This window comes from Mobula birostris, chromosome 1, assembly GCF_030028105.1.
Source record: "Mobula birostris isolate sMobBir1 chromosome 1, sMobBir1.hap1, whole genome shotgun sequence".
Taxonomy (NCBI): Eukaryota; Metazoa; Chordata; class Chondrichthyes; order Myliobatiformes; family Myliobatidae; genus Mobula; species Mobula birostris.
Window position 1 is genome coordinate 36,490,828 of NC_092370.1, and position 26,282 is coordinate 36,517,109.

The window sequence follows — 26,282 nt, forward strand, 5'->3', positions numbered from 1 at the left end:
CATCTGCATCACGGACAATGCTCTGTCAAAGTGCTAGTTAATGGGTTACGAGTACATCAACAGTAAAAATTGCCATTCTCAACTACTCCCAGTAAACTTGAAAATTCTAGAAATAATCCCTTACATTGACCCTGGTTCCACATTTGGTCCACGAACGAAGAAGGGAACCCGGATATCAAAGTCATATGGCATTGATTTTCCTTTTACCAGTCCAAATTGGCCAATGTGGTAGCCATGATCTGCAGTGTAGATGACGTAGGTGTTCTCCAGTTCCCCAGTCTCTGCAAGCATCTGGAATATCTAGATCATAGTACAAGGTGTCTTAGTATAACTTTGACTAGTTGTAAAATAGAAAGGAAAATATTGCTAGAAAATTTTATTCTACTGCATTTTCATTGAAGTGCTTGTGGGAAAACCATTGTTTACTTCTTGCCGTTAAATGATTCAATGATGACGCTTACCCTGTTTACAGAGTCATCCACTGACATAAGTGTCTGCAGCCGCTTTCTCTGAAGAATGTTGGTGAACTCCATATGGATGGGCCTCATTGCCCCTGTGAATTGCATTATCCAATGCTTGTCCATATTCGGAGCATAGTTATAGCTCGGTGTACTGGAGACAACAAAACAGAAACGGTTCAACACAATGTTTAATTTGTTTCCCATTTACCAACTTCTACCTAATGTCTAACACGGTCTTGGCTCTTATTCCAAATGCTGGTAAGGAAAGGTGAACAAAATATTGATACGCAATATATTCTGGTCCACAATCTGGTCAGTTCTCCCTCAGTGAGAAACCTACTTTGAGTAGTTCAATCAGTGCACATGCATTGTACAACAGTTTGCTTTAATTCCTTTCTCCAAAATGAGTACAGCAGAACTAACAGCTCTTCAGCCACAAACCTTAATATTGTTTGCCACCTCTAATGATGCTGTTTATCAAGTACATGTGGTGCTCTATTCTGAGCAATGATTACTTTCTAAACAATACAATAAACACATAATTTTCTTCCCACGTCACATATTACACCAAGATTCCACGTACTCTATTTTCATTAAAGTACTGCCTTAATCATTGCTTGATTGTTTTAACTGTATGGTATATTAACTCCAATTCCCTTAAAATGCGTCACTATACTATTGGTTTGGATTTATATCGTTAAAACAATAATGAAAATTCACAAACATGAGAAAATTTGCTAATGCTGGAAATCCAAGCAATCCTAACCAACCATAAGAACCTGCAATTGTCTCCACACTACTTGGGATTCAAGGGTGGTGACAGGGAAGGGGGGGGGGGGGTAAGTGGGGAACCACAAATTGCCTTACCTGCCAGACACTTCGGGTGCGGGAAATGGGTGCAGGATTGCGGGGGTGCAGGTCTAAATTTTTGCTCTATCCAAACAACCAAGGGTTGAACAAAAGTACTTAATCTAACTAAGTAAAGCAGTTAGAACTAAAGAGAATGATATCTTATTATGATATTGGCAGATGCATGAGAATTTACCAACTGCTAGATGAAAAAAAGATCCAGGTTATTGCAGTCATCATGAACCGTCCTGGTTATCTTAGGATACAATGATAGTGGAGTCGTTGACTTGTTAGACATATTAGATTAGATTAGATTCAACTTTATTGTCATTGTGCCGAGTACAGATACAAAGCCAATGAAATGCAGTTAGCATCTGACCAGAAATGCAAAGAATAGTGTTATTTACAAAATAGCTTCGAATAAAAAGTAAGTGCTACGGCACACAAATATGAAAGTACTGAGACAGTGCAATATGGTTGCAATAGTGCTTAGCGCTGTGATGTGAGGTTCAGCAGGGTCACAGCCTCAGGGAAGAAGCTCTTCCTGTGCCTGCTGGTAGCGCCTACCGTATGGGAGGAGAGTAAAAAGCCCATGGTTAGGGTGAAATGCATCCTTGATAATGCTTTTCACCCTGTCCAGGCAGCTTTTATGGTAGATGTTCTCAATGGTGGGCAATTGGGTGCCGATAATCTGCTGGGCAGTTTTCACCACACGCTGGAGTGCTTTGCGGTCCGATACGGGACAATTGCCATACCACACTGAGATGCAGTTGGTGAGTATGCTCTCAATGGTACAGAGGTAAAAGTCCGTCAGTATCCTGGGACAGAGGTGAGCTTTCTTGATGCTCTGCAGGAAATAAAGGCGCTGTTGCGCCTTTTTGACCAGGATGGAGGAGTTCAGGGACCAGGTGAGATCCTCGGAAATGTGGACACCAAGAAATTGAAGCTTGATACACTCAATACAATAGTCCCATAAAAGGTAGTATGAAAAATAAAAATATATAGTTTAAGGAACCTAGATCAAAAGCCTTTATTTTCATCCTAAGTAAATTGGTATAATGAGAAGCTGAAGACAGAGCATTCTGAAATGACTGATGCCAAAGTTCCAGCAAAAGAAAGGACATGTTGAAGGAAGAGGGAAAAAAATTACTTAAGAGGACTAATCACCCTCAAAAACCAAAGTTAACAACAAAATATACAGAAGAAAGTTAGGGAAAGTAACTTGGGGAAAATTGAATAGCAGGCCTCAAGTCCCTTTGTACACTTGATTTTTAAAATTTTCCTCATTTCAAAAATCGTCTACGCCTGTACTCCTTCTACCAAACTGCAAGATCATACACCTTCCTACACTGTATTCCATCTGCCACTTTTTTTTTTAACCCATTCTCTTAATCTTCTATCCATGCTAGTATATTTCCTACGATATCAGGGCTCTTATCTGGTTTAGCAGCCTCATGTGTGGCCCCTTGTTAAAGGATTTCTGAAATTCCAAGTAAACAACATTCACTGGCTCTCTTTTGTCTATCCTGCCTGTTATTTTCTCCAAGAATCCCAACAGATTTGTCAGGCAAGATTTCCCCTCAAAGAAATCTACTTTATCATGTGTCTACAAGTATCTCAAAACTCCATCCTTCATAATAGACTTCGTCATCTCCCCAACCACTGAAGTCAGGCTAAATGGCCCACAATTTCCTTTCTTCTGCCTCTCTCCCTTCTTAAAGAGTGGAGTGACTTTTGCAATTTTCCAGTCCTCACAGCATCATTCCAGAGTCTAGTGATTTTCTAAAGATCACTGCTAATGCCTCCACAGTCTCTTTAACTACCTCTTTCAGACCCCAGGGTTTAGTCCATCTCATCCAAGTAACTTATCCACCTTCAGGCCTTATAGCTTTCTAAGCCCCTTCTCTTTAGTCGTAACAACTACGCTGACTTCTCCCCCTTAACACTGTTGAATTTCTGGCATACGGCTAGTGTTTTCTACAGTGAAGACTGGTGAAAAATACTTATTAAGTTCACCCACCATTTCTTTGTCTCCCCTTAGTATCCCTGCAGTGTCATTTTCCAGTGGAGAGATATCCACCCTCGCCTCTCTTTAGCTCCTTATATATCTGTAAAAACTTCTGTTCCTCCTCTTTTATATTATTAGCATATTTAATCTTTTTTCTCCTTATTGTTTTTTAGTTGCCTTCTGTTGGTTTTTAAAATCTTCCCAATCCTCTAACTTCCCACTAATTTTTGCTATATTATACGCCCTCTCTTATGCTTTTATGCTGGCCTTTGACTTCCCTTGTCAGCCATGGCTGTTACACTCCCCCTTTAGAATACCTCTTATGATTAATGTTCAAAAGTATTTTCTGTATTAACCAAATAAATGACAAACATAATAGCAAACAGCCACGTCTTGAACAAGGCTGGTGATCATACATTAGAGCTAATTAACACTCAACTTGAAATTCACATCTTTCAAAATTTATAAATTAAAATCACTGCAATTTCCATTAATAATAAACAATGCCTCCAAAACCACCGCACACAAATGAATCAAAATTGGCATGAATTGATAAAATATGTTAAATGAATAGTGTTAATTACTAAGCATAAATCAGGATTACATAATTCCAAAGGAATCATTGAATATTGATTTCATAATTAAATAAAGGCAAATTTGTTCTGGTCCCGATCGTTAATCCCCTATCTTGCTCCTAATCTCCTTTAATTATGCCTTGATTCCGATTGTTCATTTCCCATTTACTGCTAATTCGCTTTGATGACAGCACACCTGGTCTCCATCAAGAACTGCAGTATAAGAACCCCGGCGTCACAACCACTAGTTGCTGGGTTGTTGGTTTTTTTTTTCCTGTGAGATAACTGCGTTCCCTGACCGCTTAGAACTGTTTGTTCTAAGTCTAGCTCCTGTTTCAATGTTTACCTATGAGACTCTGTTTCTCTGAGTCGAGGTTTTGTGTCAAGTCTGTGTGTCAAGATTCCTCCTGTTTGCTGTTTGGCGTTTACGCCCATGTGAGCATCTAAGACTCAATCTCCGTTCCTGTGTCCTGAACTTGGGTTTGCTTCCTACACTCTTGTAACAAAATTGGGTCACTTTTTCTTAAAACATTTTTAATATAGTCAGACAGGAAAGAAAGTAGGCACCACTGCACCTGCCTTCTTAATTGTTAATTTAACATTGATTAAGATTTTCTTTTCAACAAGCTGGAACTAATCCTGCTGTGGATAGGTGATCTTATCTGATTAGTATACAAGATCTGAGCTTGCTGTAATACCAGAATATTTTGCAACTACCTTTTTAAGTCCATCATGTGTCGTCTAAAATGGTACTATTTTTTCACGTAAAAACATGTAATAAGGTCATATTACCCCTAAATCCAACCTTTGATCATAAGGATATTTCCGATAAGGATTCTTGTGCAAATATTCTCTGTATCTTGAAATTGTCAGATGAACACAGTCGCAGCTAACTGGAGATCAATGATCTCAGAATGGAAGGGAATGTAAAGATGCTAATCCACACTCCGAACTGATGTTATCCAGAGAAAATGGTTAGCTTAGTGCACTATTTCAATATGTGTTCTGTAACCACCAGAAATGCAAGGTTCATCTTACCACCTAAAAATAATTATTTTTATTAAAATAATCTTTTCTTTTTCCTAAATGCTGCAAAATAGAAGGCAATTCACAGCTGTGCAGATTTTAATGTTAATATCCAATGATTATTTTTCACTAAAATAGATTGTAGAATTCATATTAGTACCACATACACTTTCAGTACCAGCCATTTCTTCTTCATGCCTGCCAAGAGCCATTAAATAACAAGTTTAAAAACATGAGCTGCCATCAGAAATACATTTGAAAACTACAAACTAACATCTTCCACTGTTAGCAGAATAAATCCATTAGCCTTAAATAGTTAAGGTCAGTTGATAAATATTGGATATAATACTGCATTGCAGTTTTCTTTTTCACTTTAAACTTAAAATCATCAGCCCTTTACTCATTAACTAGTTGGAACTCATGAATCGCAAGTACACTGATGGATAAAAATGAAAAATAAGTCTAATTCCACTTGCTGACCAGAAGCCTTATTTTAAAATTGAATATGTAAATTCTGAAGAGGCACCCAATCCTTCAGGATGTAATTGCTGTTATGGAGCTAAGAATTTACAATAAATTATGTGTTACTCCTTTTACTTTTTAATGTACTTTCACTCATTGTTTGCACAGGTAATCAATGAGATTATATACGCCAACTTGATGTGAATGTCATGTCATACTAATGTGTCACTGGAAATAAAACTTGGCTGTAAAGCAGTGCAATGTAATTTTTTATTTAATGTGCTAAGTGAGCCCCGCACTAAACTGCTATTGGAACAGATATTGCAACATTGCAGAGCTCTCATCCCTGGTAGAGATGCATGCAGTATTCTTACTTATTATCTCAGCTAGGCGTTCTGGCTCCTGAAGGATATTTCACTTTTGATCTCTAACTGATCCAATCCTATCTCTGAAAATTATTCTGTTATGTATGTGCTTGTAAAAGAAGTCTTAGTTCATTTTTTAGGTTAGCAGCCAATCTATTCTTGTAACTCTCTGTCCCTCGTATCTGCATTTTTCACTTTTGCTTTGTGTTTCATTCTGTTTGGTTCTCCAGTGAATTGCAAATATACCATTTAGAAAACCAATTTCTTTTCTCTATTAGTTGAAATTTAATCATGCAGGGAATACCATCTTTGGACTCCTTCCTTCCCCTCAGTTCCCGCACCAACACATCCTGACTCCCCCACTACATTAGTATGTAGCTGTTCTTTTGAAAGCCCCCATTTTGTCATTTAATATTTTATTTGCCAATATGATTCAAATCTATCTGCTCCAGATTTATTTTTGTCAAGTAGGATTGGCTTTTATCAATTTCAATGGTATCGTCTTTGATTTTCCCCTGTCGTTTCTATAACTATTTCATTTTTCTCCCACCAAGACATGGTCCACCTTGTTGGGCTGGGAACATAAAAGATGAAAACATTTTCCTGACACATATCTCAGGAACTATCCCTTTATTTGCTCTCTGTACTGTTACAAATTACAATAATCAAATTCCCTCATTAGCAGTGTGTGTTAATTGCTTGCCCCATTCTCTAGGTTACCTGAAAATTTGTTCCTATATCTCCTTCTCACTACTTGATAAATTTGAGTAGTAAACAGCTAGTAGTGCACGGGGTGTTTTATTATTGAAACCTATTGAATGTTGAAAGGCCCAGATAGAATGGATATGGAGAGCAAGTCTGCTTGTCTCCATAGTGAGGGGGTCTAAGACCAGAAGGCATAGCCTCAGAACACAAGGACATTCCTTTGGAACAGAGATCAGGAAGAGTTGGTTGTGGAGATCAAGTCATTGGATATGTTTAAAGTGGAGATTGATAGATTTTTCATTAGTAATGGTGTCAAAGGTTACGAGAAAAAAGCAGTGAGAATGGGGTTGAGAGGGATAATGTATCAACCATGACAGAACGGCACAGCAGACTCGCTGGGTCGAATGGCGTGATTCTGCTCCAATGTCTTATGGTTTACAGCCTTATGACAAGGACTATAATCAGTGCTGCTAAAGCCTTTTTTTTTCATTTTAGCCATCTTTTATGTCCCTGGAAATATCAAACACTTTACTTCCTTTATTAAAATGTTGCTCTGACTGCTGCAGGGTTATAACGAAGCAGCAACTTGAGCAGAAGCTGGTTGACTTAAGAACGTGCACCACTACAGTAGCCCGGACAGCAGAAGTTACCTTGTCCATTATCGTGAGCTATAAAGATTCTAAGCCTTGAGTCAAGAGCTATGATGTAGGTACACATAGTTATTTGGGCTTACCACAGGATTTACTACAATAATTGTTTATTTTCAGGTTAAACTTCATTGTCAACATGGTGAATGACCACATTGTATGTAGATCAGAAATATTCTTGTAACTTGACTCACCAAGCGACCAGAGTAGAACTAGAAGTATTCTATCTAAGGGAAACACAGTTAGTACAGTTAACATAAAGCACGAGCACCAGACTCATCTAACACCCAAAATGTAATAAAAACAATGGCCAAGAATTTCAGGAAACTTTGGACCTGCTTAGAATGAAGTCAAATCCAACACAGTAATACTGGTCTTCGAGAAGGAAAGAGCGGACACCTTTGTACACATTTGAACGAAGTCTTAGAGCAGAGGTTCCCAACCTTTTATAGCCATTGATCTTTTCCATTAACAAAGTGGTCCGTAGACCCCAGGTTGGGAACCTCAGTCTTCAAAGCTCACATCAGATGAGGGCAACCTTTACAAGGGTATTAGGCGTTTGGTGTCTCAGTACTCTAGACCTGGGAAAAAAAACCCTTGGACCAGTAATATTAAATACCAGATTCCCTGTTACATTATCAGAGCAGTGAAAGTTTATAGTGTGACATGGCAGAAGCAACAAAAGTTCATCAAATTCTAACTGCTATGCTATTCTAACAAGAAATTATATCCTAGAATACATTTGCGATTCCATATATTTTCAATTAGTGTGGGATTAAACAGCTCAATCATGTAACAAGGAGACTTATACAGAAGAGTGAGAAAGGTTGGCAGTTTAATCCTACACTGGCAACATGATGGCCACACAGATTGATAAGGGTGAGGAAGGCATTGAGCATGCTTAATCTTCATAGATCAAGCCAGAGAATACAAGAATCATGATGTTGTAACTTTACAAAACACTAGTTATGCTATAATTGGATATTCTGTGCACTTCTGGTCACCACACTACAGGAAGTCCCCTGAATTGGAGGACTTTAGTAACGGGGAGAAACTGGATACCCTTGGCTTGTTTTCCCTGGAGCAAAGGGAGCTGAGCAGTGTCTGGTCAGATGTATATAAGATTATGAAAGGCATGAATAGTGTTAATTGTCCAAATCTTTTCCCAGTGGTCAGGCTATCAAGAGGACATAAATTTAAGGTGAGAGGAAGGAGTTTTAAAGAGGATTAGAGGGGTTCAAATCTATTTTACACAAAGAATGATTGATATTTGGAATGCACTGCCAGAGGAGGAGCTGGGATCAGATACAATTACCATGTTTAAATTACTTTGCATAGTGCGGAGTAAAGCTGTGCTTTCTAATCAGATATGTGTGTCATTGAGAATCTAAAAGGAAGTATCATTTAGAATAGTTAATTCAACATAGGCCAAAGGGAAAGGGACAACGGTAATAAAAAATTAAGAATTTTTTAAAAATCTCAAGCAATAATTGAAGTATGATCAAATGAGAGCTTATGCTTGGTGAAGTTACTTTTCTGTGCCGAAGAGGCTTTTTTGCAGTTACTAAAAATGTACTTTTCTTGGACCCCCTACCATTCTAGCAAAGCTTTACAAAGGCATGGCTGAGAAATGGGACAGCAGTTCCTTGACTTCTGCATTTAACATTGTGCCTGCTTGCTCACAATTTATTCTTTAACATTGCTATTTTTGCTGCCAAATCCAGCCCAGGGTGTTTTTAGACTGGACCATACCCTCCTTCTGCAGATCTGTAGGATATCACCATCCTTCTCTTCTCTGCTGTATGGCCTGTGTCTGACTTCCATGACTGTACATTTAAAAGTGAAAGTCAAAATCTAGTTAGGAGTCAGGTGCAAGTACATTGACTGCCCTCTCACCACTGGATTCATAACTGAATCTAGTCCGCACTGAACAACACACATAAAAATTGCTGGTGAACGCAGCAGGCCAGGCAGCATCTATAGGAAGAACAGTCCACGTTTCCTGATGAAGGGTCTCAGCCCGAAACGTCGACTGTACATCTTCCTATAGATGCTGCCTGGCCTGCTGCGTTCACCAGCAATTTTAATGTGTGTTGCTTGAAATTCCAGCATCTGCAGATTTCCTTGTGTTTAGTCTGCGCTGAAATGTACTGAGCAGAAGAGCCCAAAGTGAGGTGTACACAGAGCTTATCTCCAGTCGTCATTGTGTAAACCTAATTCACTGACTCTGAGTAAAAAGCTTAGTAAATAATTTACTTTAATTTTTAAAATTAATGATATTAATTTCTCTGACATTATAACTTAATAATTATTATTGTTTTTTTTAATTTGTTTACTTATTAAAACCTATTTGATCATCAGAGTTATTTAAGAACAAGTCACAGTAGTGAGTTGTGAAGTGGTGCTCAGGCCTTGCTGGGGCAGAGCTGCAGGATATATCACCCCAGGCCAGGTTTCTGCATGTGAGCTGTTTCATTCTACCAAAGGACACTTGGCACAGAGGGTCAACTCAAAGTTCCTCCCATAGTATATCAATTAGTGCGGGTGAGTGCCCATTGAATTCAGGCAGTCAGCGGGAGATTATTGGATCCATGATTAAATTTCACAATAACAGTGGCTGAGGCAGAACTGATAATTAATATAAAACTTGCAGAAGAGATAGAGACAGGACAGGAGATATGGCAGTAATAAAACTGAGACAATGTCATAATGTTACAATATAGTACCAAAAGGCAGGTGGCTGAGCCTGTTTTATTATTCAATTAGGTCAGAGTTGATCTGCATTCCTGTTCCATTCACCACCCTTTAATAAATATTCTCGGTGGTGCAGTGCTAGCCGGAGCACACTGGAGCGCGTCTGACACATCTTTAAGTAAAAAGTCGAAATAAACAAGCTAATTGATTAGGTGCCGCCCAGGTTAATTTGAGTCTCTCAGAAACTGCTGATGTCCTGGGATTCTTATGCACAACAGACTCTGGAGTTTACAAAGAATGGTCCAAAAACAAAAAAACATCCAGAGAGTGGATTTAACAAGATGTTTTTGCTCGCAGAACAGCCTCTCGCTGGATGTTTTTCTGTTTTTGGACCATTCTTTGTAAACTCCAGAGTCTGTTGTGCATAAGAATCTCAGGAGATCAGCAGTTTCTGAGATACTCAAATCACCCTGGGTGGCACCAAATTAATTAGCTTGTTTATTTCAGCTTTTTTCTTAAAGATGTGTCGGACGTGCTCCGGTACGCTCCAGCTAGCACTGCACCACTGAATGTACTGAACATAATCTGCAGGTTTCTGGCTGGAAAATGTAATTGACCCCCAACAACTGTAACCTTTGCAAAAGAGGTTTTGGAATTTCCATGAACTCTTGTATCAATTTAATCAGACAAGCAATCAAATAGATCTCTTTGGACCAAGTTTAGGAATGGCAAATGATTAGTTATTTCAGTGAGAGCACCTAGAGGTGGAAACATAACTGTAAGCAAATTTACACTCACACAAAAATTATACATTTTGACAAGAGTTTACGTTGCCAGTTTTGTTTTTCACAAAGGAATATTTATGAATCAGAAAGGGAAATTGATTTTACCCTCCCATTCAGTACAGCTTTAGTGATGCATGTTACTACTCCACAAGGAAAGATGTCCTCTTACCAATCAAATGACATACTTATGTCTCAAACTATAAAATAGGATATAAAGTGCATTGAATCTAATAAACTGCAAAGGGCAATTAACCTGCAGTCACCTTGGGAAACCAATGATATAGTACCCTGTAGCCTAACGTGGCTCACTTATTTATAAAATTCAACTATTTAAACAATTTGGTTATATATTGTGCACAGGAAAATGAATCTCAGGGTTGCATATGGTGATATATATGTACCTTAATAAAATTTACTTTGAACTTTGAAGTCGATTAATATTCCGACCTTCATTTAACTCTGCATTCTCTAGTCTACTGTATCTAGCACATAGGGACCTGCTGCCAGTTTTGATGAAGGATCTATAGTTGATATATTAATTTATTTTTTTTCCTGTTGTGAAAGACAGAGCTGCTACAGCGTAAGTTAGAGAAGTCGACGTTCATGCCATCAGGTTGGAGGCTACCCAGACGGAATATAAGGTGTTGTTCCTCCAACCTGGGTGTGGCTTCATCTTTACAGTAGAGGACTTCGGCTCTTCAACTTTTCGACCACACTTTGAACCGCTAATGCCCCACCTCCCCCTCGCACCCCATCTGTTACTTATTTTTATACACACATTCTTTCTCTCACTCTCCTTTTTCTCCCTCTGTCCCTCTGAATATACCCCTTGCCCATCCTCTGGGTCCCCCCCCCCCCCACCTCCTTGTCTTTCTTCCCAGACCTCCTGTCCCATGATCCTCTCGTATCCCTTTTGCCTATCACCTGTCCAGCTCTTGGCTCCATCCCTCCCCCTCCTGTCTTCTCCTATCATTTTGGATCTCCCCCTCCCCCTCCCCCTCCAACTTTCAAATCCCTTACTCACTCTTCCTTCAGTTAGTCCTGACGAAGGGTCTCGGCCTGAAACGTTGACTGCACCTATTCCTAGAGATGCTGCCTGGCCTGCTGCGTTCACCAGCAACTTTGATGTGTGTTGCTTGAATTTCCAGCATCTGCAGAATTCCTGTTGCTTGCTCTACCTTTGTCACTCTAAAGAACTGTTGATGAATGGGCCGCCAGAATAATAACACTCCATATAGGAGAAACCACAAACTACAGGAACAATTTGCTCCAAAGATCAGAATCAGAATCAGGTTTAATATCACTGGTATACGTCATGAAATTTGTTGTTATGTGGCAGCATTACATTGCAATACATAAAAATAAAAACTGTAAATTACAGTAAGCATATATATATAATATTTAAATTAAATAAGTTGTGCAAAAAGAGAAGAAAATAGTAGTAAGGTAATGTTCATGGGTTCATTGTCCATTCAGAAATCAGATGACAGAGGGGAAGAAGCTGTTCCTGAATCACTGAATGTGTGCCTTCAGGTTTCAGTAACTCCTCCCTGATGGTAGCAATGAGAAGAGGGCATATCCTGGGTGAAGGGAGTCCTTAATGTTAGAAGCCGCCTTTACGAGGCACGGCCTTTTGAAAATGTCCTGGATGCTGCGGAGGCTGGTGTTCATGATGGAGTTGACTGAGTTCACAACTTTCTGCAGCTTATTTTGATCCTGTGCTGTGCTCCGCCCATCCCATACCAGACAGTGATGCAGCCCGTTAGAACGCTCTCCACTGTACATCTGTCTTTGGTGACAAACCAGATCTCCTCAAACTCCCAAAGAAATCTAGCCTCTGTCATGCCTTCTTTGAAACTGCATCATGTCGGGCCCACGATAGATCCTCAGAGATGTTGATACCTAGGAACTTGAAATTGCCCACTCTTTTCACTTCCAATCCCTCTATGAGGACAGGTGTATGTTCCCTCTTCTTACCCTTTCTGAAGTCCACAATCAATTCTTTGGTCTTACTGACCCTGAGCGCATGGTTGTTGCTGTAACACCACTCGACCACCTGACCTATCTTGCTCCTGTGTGCCTTCTCCTCACCATCTGAATTCTGCCAACAATATTCATGTCATCAACAAGTTTGTAGATGGCATTTGAGCTGTGCCGAGCCATAGTCATGGGTGTAGGGAGAGTAGGGCAGTGGGCTCAGCACACATCAGTGAGGTGCAGCAGCGTTAATTATCAACGATGCGGAGGTGTTACTTTCAATCCGCTCTGACTGTGATCTTCCAGTGAGGAAATCAAGGATCCAGTTGCAGGGGGAGGTGCAAAGGCCCAGGTTTTGGAGACTTTTGATCAGGTGTTAAGCCTTGGAGTCATCTGCAGCTGAGGAAAGAGGCTCACCTGACACTATCACTGGCATTTTACACAAAGCAGGTTGATATGTTTAACCAATTTAATCTGGACTACATGCTTGTGGCCAACAGTGACATGGCAAAGGTTTCTAATGATAGAGGAAAGAGATTTAAAGATTAGCTTAATTGTCACATGCACATCAAGCTATACAGTGAAGTGTATCATTTAGGCAGCCCAAAAGTGTCGCCATGCTTCTGACACCTACATAGCATGTCCATAATTCACTAACCCTAACAGTACCTCTTTGGAATATGGAATATGGAGCACCAGGAGGAAACCCACGCGGTCACAGGTAGAGTGGACAAACTCCTCACAGACAGCAAAGGGAATCACATCCCATTCTTACAGCTGATGCTGTAAAGCATTGAGCTAATCACTATGCCATTATGTGGCCCTGGATGCAGTTTTGCTTAAGGAAGGCGGCTGCTCTGAACACAAAAGTGTTCCAATGACTTATTAAATTTTGAAACCATTTTGCATGTGGCATTCATGTGTTTATTATAATAAGAAGTGCCTGCTGAGGAGTCATCCCCTTCCTTAAAATACTGTCAGGTTGACAAGCAAAGTGATAGCCCAATACAGTACCTATAGTTCACAATGTTAATATTTCTACTGAATAGATCCTGTATCTACGAAAGTACATACTATTTTTTGTCATCTGCTTTTACATTTCACTGTAAATTGGCAGAGAATTAAAAAGTATCTTGAACCTTTTAATGAATAAAGGAACACTCATACATTAGAATTCCACAATTAATATGTGGAATTCTATAAAGGAATTAATATCCTTAGCTTTTTATGCAGCTCATCTGAGAAGCCACAGCTATGGGAAGGCGAATACACCCAAGGACAATCTATTTCTTTAACTAATATTACAAGTGAATGAATATTTGGCAAAGAGTTTAGTTAAATCTCAAATTATATGCTACATCTTTACATTGCCTGCCTAATCGGGGACACCATTTCCTTTGCGATTGCTTCAGTTTATGACACTTGTAGCCAGGATTCAAGATTTTTTTTGTAGAATACATTTGTCTAAAATGCCAGGCAATTCTAGGAATATGGAAACTGAAGTCATAATCATCCCTTTAAGACCTTTGTTTCATGATCTGGTGTACCCTTGCATATTTCATTCAAAGGGTGGTGGCAAATTCTTTTAAAAACTGTTTTACAAACCAGAATTGCAAAGCTCATCTGTGATCCTTTGGTTTTGGAAGCTCCAAGTCATCCTTTTCATGGCCTACTGTCACCCTGCCACCCAAAATAACTGATAACATGAATCAATCCTTCAATTGGCTCTAAATCAAATGCAAGATCCACACTTTATCTTAATCAGACCAATTCCATGCATAGCAGGCCAGTGGTTAGTGGCATCCAGAATGAACTTCGGGGCGAATGGTGCCAGGATTGAATCCGGCTTGCTCCTCGCACACTTTCCATCTGTGCTGGGTTAAGTGTTAAACTAGCAACTCGGCCTCGCGAAAAACAGACAAGTGCTAAGGAAACGGCAAGGCTGCCACCCGATGCACCACGAGGCGTGAAGGGCAACAATAGGTTCCATGCAAACCTGTGCACTGACAAGCTATGTGATCTCTGATCTCAGTTTCCATTTGTGAACAGGATTCAAAGGCAAGCACAAATTATTTAATCTAAAAGGTACAACTTTTCTAATATCATATCGGGCCTGGATTCTTTTCCTGTCAAATGTTATATATATTCATTTAATTCTTTCAATGTTATTCAAACAATTCTTCCCCTCTGTCATCAGATTTCGAAATGGACGTGAACCCATGAACACTACCCCACTACGTTTTTTCTCTTTTTGCACCATCTCTCTCTCTCTATATACAAATGTTTGTGTGTGTGTGTATATATATATATATATATATATATATGTATGTATGTATAAACACACACTCTCACTTATTACCATAATTTACAATTTTTATGATTATGTATTCCAATGTACAGCTGCCACATAACCACAAATTTCATGACATACTGTATGCCACTGTTATTAAACCTGATTCTGATGTACTAATTTAAACTGCTATTTTGTTGTGAAAGTGACTGGCCTCCCTGTAACAAGTCATGTAATTAGTCATTAGGGATTACGCTACAGAAATGTTTGGAATTTAGAAGCTACACTCCAGTTTTCTTTGGAACATCTTGTTCATGATATTTGCAAACAGCAGACATTTCACTAAGATTAGAGAAGATGTCAATATTGTACCTTCTCAAAGTGAAATGTTTGTGGATATATTGTCACAGAAAACATTGCATGATTACCAGTGTAGACTGATGGCATTCTTTCTATTATTTGCAATTATAATGTTAAAAAGAGCTGCTGCAGGTTAAATGCACTTATGTGAATCAAGAACCTGAGTGATTGTTATTTCTGTCTGTTGTACATTATATAATCAGATCATGTCAAGCTATTTTGAAGAACAGGGACGACAAATATATAAATGGTGAAAAGAGGCATTTGGAAATTTGCTGACCTTTCATCCTTGGATTGGGTTTGAGTCCAGCACAGATTGACAGCAAGAAGTTTTCTACTCTCCTGCCAGCTGTATGGTCTCATGTGAGGTAAGTTTGGACAATAGCTACTGAACCATAAAAGCACTGACAAGCAGCAAAAATTGGCAGTATGAATCAGACTGAGTGAGAGTGCAGACAGACGGCAAATTGAGAAAGTGCTGCTGGTCTAGAAAGAGCCGTTGCTTTGTAATTGGAACACAAGCTATTGACATACGTTGCCAGGGGAGTTTATTGCACCTGGCAATGCTAATCATGACCTGCATGGACTTAGTACTCAGAGAAGTTTCAAAACAGAGGTGTTTCAATAGTGAACACAAGAGAGTCTGCAGATGCTGGAAATCCAGAGAAATGCATGCAAAGTGCTGGATGAACTCAGCAGCATCTATGGAGAGGAATAGAGAGGAATCAGGATGATAATAGTGAAATTTTTTGGATTTTAATGGAAAAGGAAACATAAATATGTTTTTTTTTGTCCTGTAATTGAGCTAGGACCTGCTCTCTGTGTCAATGTAGTTTTCTGAGTTGAAGAATCTGCACCTGATGGATGTGGGCTAGGTACATGCAACACGTCAAGAAAATCTTCAAAGGCTTTATTTGAATATGATCCTTTTCTATATATTATATAGATATAAGTCTATACTGAAAAAAATTAGTTAAGGACCCCATGTTGCAATGTCAAGGTTACTGACAACGAAACAGCAACTCAAGCAAATCACTGAAGAACCTTCATGTGGGAGATGGTCTGACCAGACTCCTTGGTAAAATGACTGAAAAAAGATCTCTTTCATTGGTTAATTCCTTTGGTTAGGTAGGGCAGTCGTTCATTCATCTTCAGATTAGTAAGCTAGTTCTTGGATAACCAACCTGCAGTGATATGTTCGATTTCCACTGAGCTGGCAAGTGACAAGTCTCAGGTAGCTTGAGAACAACTCCTTTGTACTATCCAGTTGAAAGCTAACCCTTCTTAAACATGTGTCAGGGATACATTTCGTAATAGTTACACCAGAAACACCTGAAGACCAAAAGACCATAAGACACAGGAACAGAATTAGGCCATTTGGCCCATCGAGTCCACGCCGCCATTTCACCATGGCTGATCCATTTCCCTCTCAACCCCATTCTCACGCCTCTTCCCCATAACCTTTCACACCCTGACTAACCAGAAACCTATCAACCTCCTTCTTAAATATACCCAATGACCTGGCCTCCACAGCTACCTGTGGCAATGAATTCCACTGATTCACCACCCTCTTCCTAAAGAACTTCCTCCTTATCTCCATTCTACATGGACACCCCTCTATTCTGATGCTGTTCCATCTGGTCCTAGACTCCCCCACCACAGGAAACATCCTCTCCATATCCACTCCATCTACGCCTATCAAAATTTGATTGGTTTCAATGAGATCCCTTCTCATTCTTCAAGATTCCAGCGAGTAAAGGTCCAGAGCCATCAATCGCTCCTCATATGATAAGCCTCTCACTCCCAGAATCATTCTAGTGAACCTCCTCTGAACCTTCTCCAACATCAGCACCCCCTTTCTTAAGTAAGGGGCCCAGAACTGCTCACAATACTCCAAATGAGGCCCCAGAATTGCCTTATCTAGACTCAGCATTACATCTTTACTTTTATATTCTAGTTGTCTCAAAATGAATGTTAACATTGCATTTGCCTTCCTTACTACTGATTCAACCTGCAAGTTAACCTTCTGGAAATCCTATTAAAGGACTCTAAAGTCCCCTTACACCTCAGGTTTATGAATTATCTCCCCATTTAGAAAGTAGTCTGTTTTTATTTCTTCTACCAAAGTCCATGACCATATACTTCCCGACACTGAATTCCATTTGCCACTTCTTTGCCCATTCTGCTAATCTGTCCAAGTCCTTCTGCAGCCTCCCTGCATCCTCAACATTACCTGCATCTCCACCTATCTTGGTTTCATCCACAAACTTGGCCACAAAGCCATCAATTCTATCATCCAAATCTGAAAGTGGCATTGTTGCTCTCCAAAGCCTCAGCTGAACACTATGGAAAAGTTCAAAGATTTTCAGGGGTAACATCTTTAGGTATTTTAAATTGCCTGTTGATTCTTCTCACATAGAATAGTCTCACACTCAGAACACCTGAACGATATAAAATTTCAATTTTGATGAAATACTCCTGATCTGTAAAAAATAAAGGGTTGTAACTTTCCCACCAACTGAGGTACAGAAAAATGAATCAGGCAACATAGAAATATGCATAAGTCAGTTAATGCTCTAACCAGTACAAGCCTATCACATGGTTCATCCCAAGGATAATTCTAAGAGAAATAAATAATGTTGCGAAAAGTGATAGATACTTGCATACTCCTGGAGTGATTGAAAGATCCTGGAGTGAAAGATATTCGTATTAATGAAATGAACACAACAACTACACTAAATACTATTAAGTTCTCAGGATCTGATGATCTGCATCATAAGGTTTTCAAAGAGGTGAAGATAGAGTTAATATAAGCACAGGATGCCATATATCAAAGTCCATAGATTCTAGCAATTTGGCAAGTGCAAACTACAGCTTCACTATTTATGAAAGGAGAGAAAGAGAATACAGAGATCAGCCAGTTGATAGTCGGGAAAATATTTGGATCTATTTAAATTAGCAAGTGGTACCAAAGTAATATCAAGACTGAGCAGAATCAGCATAAGATCACATTTGAAAGTCTGTTTAAGAGTTGTAACCAACAGAATAGGAAAGGGAGAATCAGATGAAGTTAGAAACATTGACAATTCCTTTCCTTGATCAGATGCTGCTTGACCCTCTGAGTTGCTCCAGCAGTTTGTTTCCATCATCCAAAACACAGTGTCTGCGGGCCCTTTTCTTTCCGAATGAACGGTGATGTGGAGAGGGATATTGGGATGAAAGTGCATAGCTCCCCGAAAGGGGATAGGGTGGTAAAGAAGACATACATCCTGCTTGCTTTCATCCATTGGGAAAATTAATATAAAACCTTGGAAGTCATCTAGCAACTATCTGAAACTTGGCTAGGCCATTTTAAAGTACCGTTTACAGTTTGGGTGACACACTATAAGAGAGAGTGGAAGCTTAGGAGAGAGTGCAGAAGAGGGTTGCTAGGATGTTGTCCTGGATTGGACTGTGCTATCAGGATCTGAGAGGTTGGATGACCTTCCATTGTTTTCTCTAGCGTGTCCTGATAAATATATAAAAATGATAAGTGGCACAGACTGGAGAAAGAGCCAGAGTCTTTTTGACCTAGAGGACATAGCTGAAGGTTAGAAGGAGAAAGCTTAACAGAAGCGAGTAAGTGCCAGGAAAGCATTGCTAGAAGCAGATAAAAGAGCAGAGATAAAGAGACTTTCAGACAGCCATCAAGAGGCAGGTAATAGAGGGGTATCAACGACATGCAGGCAAATGGATCAGGTTAGATTGGGGTTGTGGTCAGTGCAGACATAATGGGCTGAAGGGTCTGCTCCTGTGCTCCACTGTTCTATTTCTATGCGTGTATGTGGGTACAACATGTAATTAGCAAGGCAAAGGGTATGTTGGTCCTATTGCATTAAACTCCAAGCAGAAGATTAACAACTTCCCACTGAAATTATTTGATCAATGTTGAGACCATACCTGAAATATTGTACATAGCTCTGGTCTCTCTATTCAGGGAAGGAGAAAGATGGAGTGCATGATGGATGTGGTTTTAGCCAATGAAGGGAGATTATACTGTCTAAAGACGAATGAAATGTGAACTTACTGAAACCTAATGAATTCTTACAGGGCTTTCAAGGGGTGCTGCTACCCTAGCTGAGGTTTCTACAAGCACAGATCAAAGATCACAGATCACAGATGGATAGGGGAGAACCAGTGGATGTGGTACATTTGGATTTTCAAAAGGCTTTTGACAAGGTCCCACACAGGAGATTGGTCTGCAAACTTAAAGGACACGGTATTGGGGGTATGCTATTGACGTGGATAGAGAATTGGTTGGCAGACAGGAAGCAAAGAGTGGGAATAAACAGGACCTTTTCAGAACGGCAGGCGGTGACTAGTGGGGTACCACAAGGCTCTGTGCTGGGACCCCAGTTGTTTACAATATATATTAATGACTTAGACAAGGGAATTAAATGCAGCATCTCCAAGTTTGCGGATGACACGAAGCTGGGCGGCAGTGTTAGCTGTGAGGAGGATGCTAAGAGGATGCAGGGTGACTTGGATAGGTTGGATGAGTGGGCAGATTCATGGCAGATGCAATTTAATGTGGATAAATGTGAAGTTATCCACTTTGGTGGCAAGAACAGGAAAACAGGTTATTATCTGAATGGTGGCCGATTAGGAAAAGGGGAGGTGCAACGAGACCTGGGTGTCATTATACACCAGTCATTGAAAGTGGGCATGCAGGTACAGCAGGCGGTGAAAAAGGCGAATGGTATGCTGGCATTCATAGCAAGAGGATTCGAGTACAGGAACGGGGAGGTTCTACTGCAGTTGTACAAGGCCTTGGTGAGACCACACCTGGAGCATTGTGTGCAGTTTTGGTCCCCTAATCTGAGGAAAGACATTCTTGCCATAGAGGGATTACAAAGAAGGTTCACCAGATTGATTCCTGGGATGGCAGGACTTTCATATGAAGAAAGACTGGATCGACTAGGCTTATACTCGCTGGAATTTAGAAGATTGAGGGGGGATCTTATCGAAACGTATAGTATTCTAAAGGGATTGGACAGGCTAGATGCAGGAAGATTGTTCCTGATGTTGGGGAAGTGCAGAACGAGGGGTCACAGTTTAAGGACTGAGATGAGGAAAAACTTCTTCACACACAGAATGGTGAATCTGTGGAATTCTCTGCCACAGGAAACAGTTGAGGCCAGTTCATTGGCTATATTTAAGAGGGAGTTAGATATGGCCCTTGTGGCTAAAGGGATTAGGGGGTATGGAGAGAAGGCAGGTACAGGGTTCTGAGTTGGATGATCAGCCGTGATCATATTGAATGGCGGTGCAGGCTCAAAGGGCCGAATGGCCTACTCCTGCACCTATTTTCTATGTTTCTATGTTTAAAACAAGGTGTGGGACACTCAGACAGAGAGAAGTTCCTTCACCCAGGCAATTGTGAGCCTGCGGAGTTCTATACCCAAGAAGCCTGGTCACTGAATATTTCAAGGCAGAGAGCAGCAGATTTTTTGGACATTAAGGGTATCAAGGGATATGTGAATTGTCCCGATAAATGGTGTTATGATGAAAGGTCAGCTATGATCTTATTGCATAGTGAAACAAACTTGAAGAATCAAAGAACCTATTGCACTGCTTTATTTTTTTAGATTCTTAAACACCACCTAGTCAGTGCATGAAGAAATGAAGGTAGCCCTGGGTTTTAAAGAGATGCATGATGAAAATGAAACTGATTGTATATTTATTTTTTGAAGCTCAAGTTCTTGCCAATTTCATTTAAAACCAGAACCTGCTGGAAAATCACCAGCAGCAAGCCAGCATTTTTATGAAGTATGATGGCAATGGCTATGTGCTCTCCTGGTGGTAACAGCCCTTGTAAAATGTACCCTGGATGTTTCCTTTGGCATTATGATAATCTTAGCTCAGTGCTTAAACATTCAACTGACCTTCCAATGCCCAAGCACTGTAATTTTAATCAGAAGCAGATTAGAAAACAGCTCAATATGGTTCCTTAGACTGTGCATGTTCTTTATCTGTTCTGGTGTAGAAAAATTATTGCATTCATAGATCAAATGTAAAAATGCTATAAAACAAGTGATATGCTACCAATGGGAAGATTTTAAAATAGGTCAAAAGGAGAATGGAATGCTAGAACTGTGATTTAGAGTTTTCCTTTTGGACATTTATGAGAATCTGTTGATATTAATCCACCTGGTTTCCTTTATTTTCTAAGGTAGAGTTGCAGTCCAAAATTCATTTGCTTCTGACAGCATCAAAATAAAGTTGATGTTGAGGTTGTTATGTGGGAGGCTGGTTCCAATGAATGGTGTTATATTTTTTATATTTACGTTAGTTTTAAGTCTTAACTGAAGATCAAACTCCTTCTTGCCTTAAACAAATTTTCATGTTGGTCTCCTTTTGCCAGTCCCCTCCCAAAGCTGCTGGTCTTGCTGGGGTAAAATTAACTTTTTGATGTCTACGCAACTATAATTTCCCCCAGTCAGCGATCTTCAGGTATTACTTCAGCTGGTGAACATCTGCAGGCTGTTTGACCTTGACTGTGTTGAATTTTATTCTCAATTATGCTCTGGTGGTAAAGATCACCTAAATATAGTTGTCCTTTGGGCAGGATTACCCCTGCTTACAGTACTTACCTACTCTAACCTGTTCCGGATCTGGCGATCTGGCTGAGATGGTATTCTGTACCTGAAAACGATAATTAGATTCCAGTTCCTGGCCCTGGAACATCTTGATGGCCTTTTGACAGTTCATCAAGCTCAAAAGCCTACAAGCCATTTAAAAATGTGCCCTACTGTGAAAGGGTTTCAAATAGCCCAAATTATTTAAATATTAAAGGAAATTAGGGGTAAAACTTACCTACAAATCTTTTTAAAAAATCTTTCTTTACTCTCACTTGTCAACCCATTCAAACTGTTCAATATCCTGATGTGGGGTCTCAACCCAGGACACTGACCTTCCCTTCCTCCACAGATATTACTTGATGTGTTGAGTTCCTCCAACAGTTTATTTTTTGCTCCAGTTTCCAGTATCTGCAGTCTCTTGCTTCTGAATAAATGGGGGTTGGGCTTCTCACACCAGCCGCCCCTAATGTACAGATGAGGGGCTTGATTTGCCAAGTATCCAGCCTCTCAGCTCAGCTCACCTTTGCCCTTGTCTAGGCTCAGTGCCAGAAGTACGGGACATTCGGAGACAGAGGTCAGGGATGGTAACTAAAGATCGAGCAGAAAATAGCCAGCAGTTCTTTACGTGGCTAAAGATGAGTACAGTCTGACTCAATGCAATGCTCTGACAGCCTGACGCCATCCCAATATACTTCAATGTGATATAATTAAGGATGGGAACAAAACTTTTAATGATATTTGTTTTGCTGGTATTAATGATGTAATCCACGGACAAGAAATTAAAGCAATAGTTTTTAAGGAACGGGGAAGGATGGCATGAACATCGTGTTCTCGAACTTCCAGTAATGTCCTCCCCCCACCCCCCTCACCATTTCCTTCTCCCTTTTTCCTCTCTCACCTTATCTCTTTGCCTGCCCATCAACTCCCTCTGGTGGTCCTCACCCCTGCTTTTCTTTCTTCCATGGCCTTCTGTCTCTTTCACTTATTAACTTCCAAGCTCTCCCCTTTCAGGTTCCATCTATCACCTTGTTTCTCTCTCACCTTCCCTGACCTTTTAAATCTACTCCTCAGCTTTTTTTCTCCAGTCCTGCTGAAGGGTTTCAGCCCAAACCATCAACAATACTCTTTTCCTAGATGCTGCCTGGCCTGCTGAATTCCTCCAACATTTTGTGTGTGTTGCTTTGATTTCCAGCATCTGCAGATCTTCTCTTCTTTGAGGAAGGAAGACTTAAAAAGCAAGAACACAAATAAAGCACTTAACCTGGATGTAAGTTTGGAACTGGTGGTGTTGTTTTTAGACTCAACCAGGTCTAAAATTGGCCAAGAGGGGCCAGGAGGTTGTGACAGGCATCAATCAGATAAGCCATTGAATTTGAGAGCAGGGAGAAAGCAGTCCCTTGATAGATGTAAAAGGGGAAAATCTTGGGCAAGAAAGATGCTGAATCTTCTGATGTCATTACAGATCACTCCAGCTGAGTTTAAAGCCTCTAGTTATATAAGATTTAATCAGGCTTCCAGGCTAAATACTTAAAGAATAAGCACATCAAAGGAATGCGACTGATTTCAAGACTTGATCAAATTTAGTCTTATTTCATGATTTATTGCTTCTTCTAGCAGTAGTTATTATTAAGGGCATCCAATTCATCATCATTAACACCAAGCTAATCTGAGCACATACAGATGGGAGCATAAATTCCGGTAAGGACGTCACAAAAATGTACCTCCATTCTGACTCAGGGTGAATGGCTCCTACTGCATGTTCCACTTACCACAAACATTATGAACACAGAAATTAACAAAGGTGTGGACTATCTGACCCCCTGAAGCCTATTCCGTGATTCAAAAAAAATCATGATACAACTGATTGCGCCTCAGCTTTAAATTGCTGACCTCCTCCAGTGGCCTTTCACCCCCTCCCCTGCTTATTTAGAACCTGCCTACCCCTGCCTTCAACACTGACAAACACATCTGGGTGGTACAGTTGTGCAGTCGGTTGTGCACGCCGGCAACCTGCTGTATACAGCTTCCATGTTTTCCTTCTGATTTCCTCCCACATCTCAGAAATATGTGGGTTCTTAGGCTGATTAGCCATTGTAAATTGTGTAGATGAGAAGAAGAGCCAGGGAACGATTTGATGGGAATACTCTCACAACCATTTGAGGAAGAGAACACCAAAGACTCACTGCCCTCTGAGTGGAAAAAATGTCTCTTTGTCTCATTTTTAAGTTGGTGACCCTTTATTTTGAAAATAGTGACAAACCCAGCTCCAGTCTCCCCCACAAGAAGAATAATCTTCTCCACACCCATCAAGTCATGACCCCCTAACCTAAAAAAAAATCTCCCTCAAAAAAGAATGTGAAATAAATACAGAAGTAGGAGTTTTGCAGTCTGGAGCCATTATTGGCAGCAACTGGATTGACAGAGCCTAAATTCATTTGTGTAGCATCCTTATATTCAACAGAGAGAGAGAGGGGTCCAGTGTGCTATCAGTCTGGGCTTGACTCAAATCACAGATGAAATGTGGTTTCATTTGGTCAGAAGGGATCTGTTTTAATAGGCTGCAATTCAACCTCTGCTTTTCATTACTGTGCATAAATATTAATGAGAAAGCAGCATATGAAATGCATTCCACATTTTGTTGCACCACAGAACATATATCTCTAATAACACCAGAAAACACAGTGTTGCTTCATCCCTGAATTAAGATGCTTTACTTACATATGCTGTGAAGCATTGGGGAAGAGCTCTGAAAACTGCGGAGCTGAGTCTTCTGGGCCATGGGGTGCAGCATGGCTGATGACCATGAGCACAGGCCTGTGCGGATATATCTTCTTGGATATGCGGAAGTAATTGATACTATCGTTGGTGATCACATCGGTGAAGTAATCCTGTAAAAGAAAATCCCAGCATACATTAAGTCCTTTTTTTGTTTTCACAGAACAATGATACAATGTTAACAAGCTGCACTGGTTCTTTGAAATCCAGCACGCTTTTCAAAAGGTTAAACATTAAAGTATTGAGAGCAGCAGTTTTGTAAAACAGTGTAGAGGATTAAAATGTTTAGTTTATTTCAACAACAATGCCAAAACACGCCATTGTAGCATTTCAAATAACTGTGCCAGAACAGGAGAAAATGGAACTAGATCTTGGTGGCTCAGTGGTGCAGCAGTTAGTACTGATTCTCCACAGCTCCAGCAACCCAGGTTCGATCCTAAACCTCCAGTGCTGTTCATGTCGAGCTTGCACTATCTCCAAGTGACTGTATGAGTTCCCCATGGTGATTTCCCAACATTATAACGCATTGGTTACTGTAAATTACCTCTGGTGTAGGAAGGTGTCAGTAGTACCAAGGAGGGTTAATGGTCATGTCAGAATAGGTCATGTGACCATAGGTGGAGGAGTGCTCTGAGAGCTGGTACACACTTGGTAGCAAATGTACTTTCTGTAAATTACATCCAGTACATGATGGGTTATAAAGAAATCCAAACTGATTCATCAATAAGGTAAAGTCAAAACCAAAAATCGTATTTCTACCTTTGAAACCATTGATCTCACAGATAGAATCAGGATTACTATTCAAAGATTCAAAGTAAATTTATTATCAAAGTCTGTATGCAGTGTAGAACCCTGAAATTCATCTTCCCATAGACAGCCACGAAACAGAAAACAATGGAACCCCTTTAAAGATAAACATGAAACCCCCAATGTGCAAAAAAAAAAGAACAAAGTCACGCAAACAGCAAGAAAAAATGAGAAAAAAAACACAGGATACAAAACACCAAATCACAAAGACATCGAAAGAGTCCTAGCATATTCAGTTCAGCTGACATGACATAAAATTAGCTATCTTGCAGCAACAGTACAGTCCAAGGACAGAAGAATTATTATAAATTGTAAAAATAGATAAGTGATGCAAAAAATAATGGGGTAGTGTTTATGGCTTCATGAACTTTTCAGGAATCTGATGGCAGTGGGGAAGAAGTTGTTTTGGATTTTTGAATGTGGGCTTTCAAGCTTTGTAATTCCTCCCCAATGGTAGTAATGAAAAGAGGGCATGTTCTAGAAGGTGAGAGTCCTTAGCAGTGGATGCCACTTTCTGAAGGCAACTACTGCTTCAAGATGTCCTCAATGGCGGGAAGGTTGTGCCCGTAACGGAGCTGGCTGCGTCTGCAATGACGTGATCCTTTGCATCAAAGCCTCCATATCAGACCGTGATGAAGGCAGCCAGAATGCTCTCTACCATACATTTATAGGCTAATTAAAATAGCTTCTTTGTTATGTTATAATTGAACTGGCTTCTTTGTTATGTTAAATGATGAGAAAGTTCTCTCGCTAGCAGCTTGTTTGGGTTATATTATTGATAACAGAACGAACCAACCAATTGGGTTAGATGTTATTCTTTCCAGTGTGTCTGTAAGTTATGTGATGCGTGGGTTTTTGAGCAGAAGGCGCGAGACT

General features: G+C 40.1%; 1 protein-coding gene across 16 annotated transcripts in view; it reads right to left on the reverse strand.

Moving 5' to 3' along the window:
* Positions 1-26,282, reverse strand: part of sulf1 (sulfatase 1) — a 334,301-nt gene that overhangs the window by 79,925 nt on the left and 228,094 nt on the right. For all 16 annotated transcript variants that reach the window (XM_072254128.1, XM_072254097.1, XM_072254088.1 and 13 more), the window contains 3 exons: positions 24,543-24,712; positions 462-612; positions 125-300 (listed from right to left, as the gene is read on the reverse strand). In XM_072254128.1, coding sequence (XP_072110229.1) covers positions 125-300; positions 462-612; positions 24,543-24,712 — 497 coding nt within the window. The remainder of the gene's footprint in view (positions 1-124; positions 301-461; positions 613-24,542; positions 24,713-26,282) is intronic.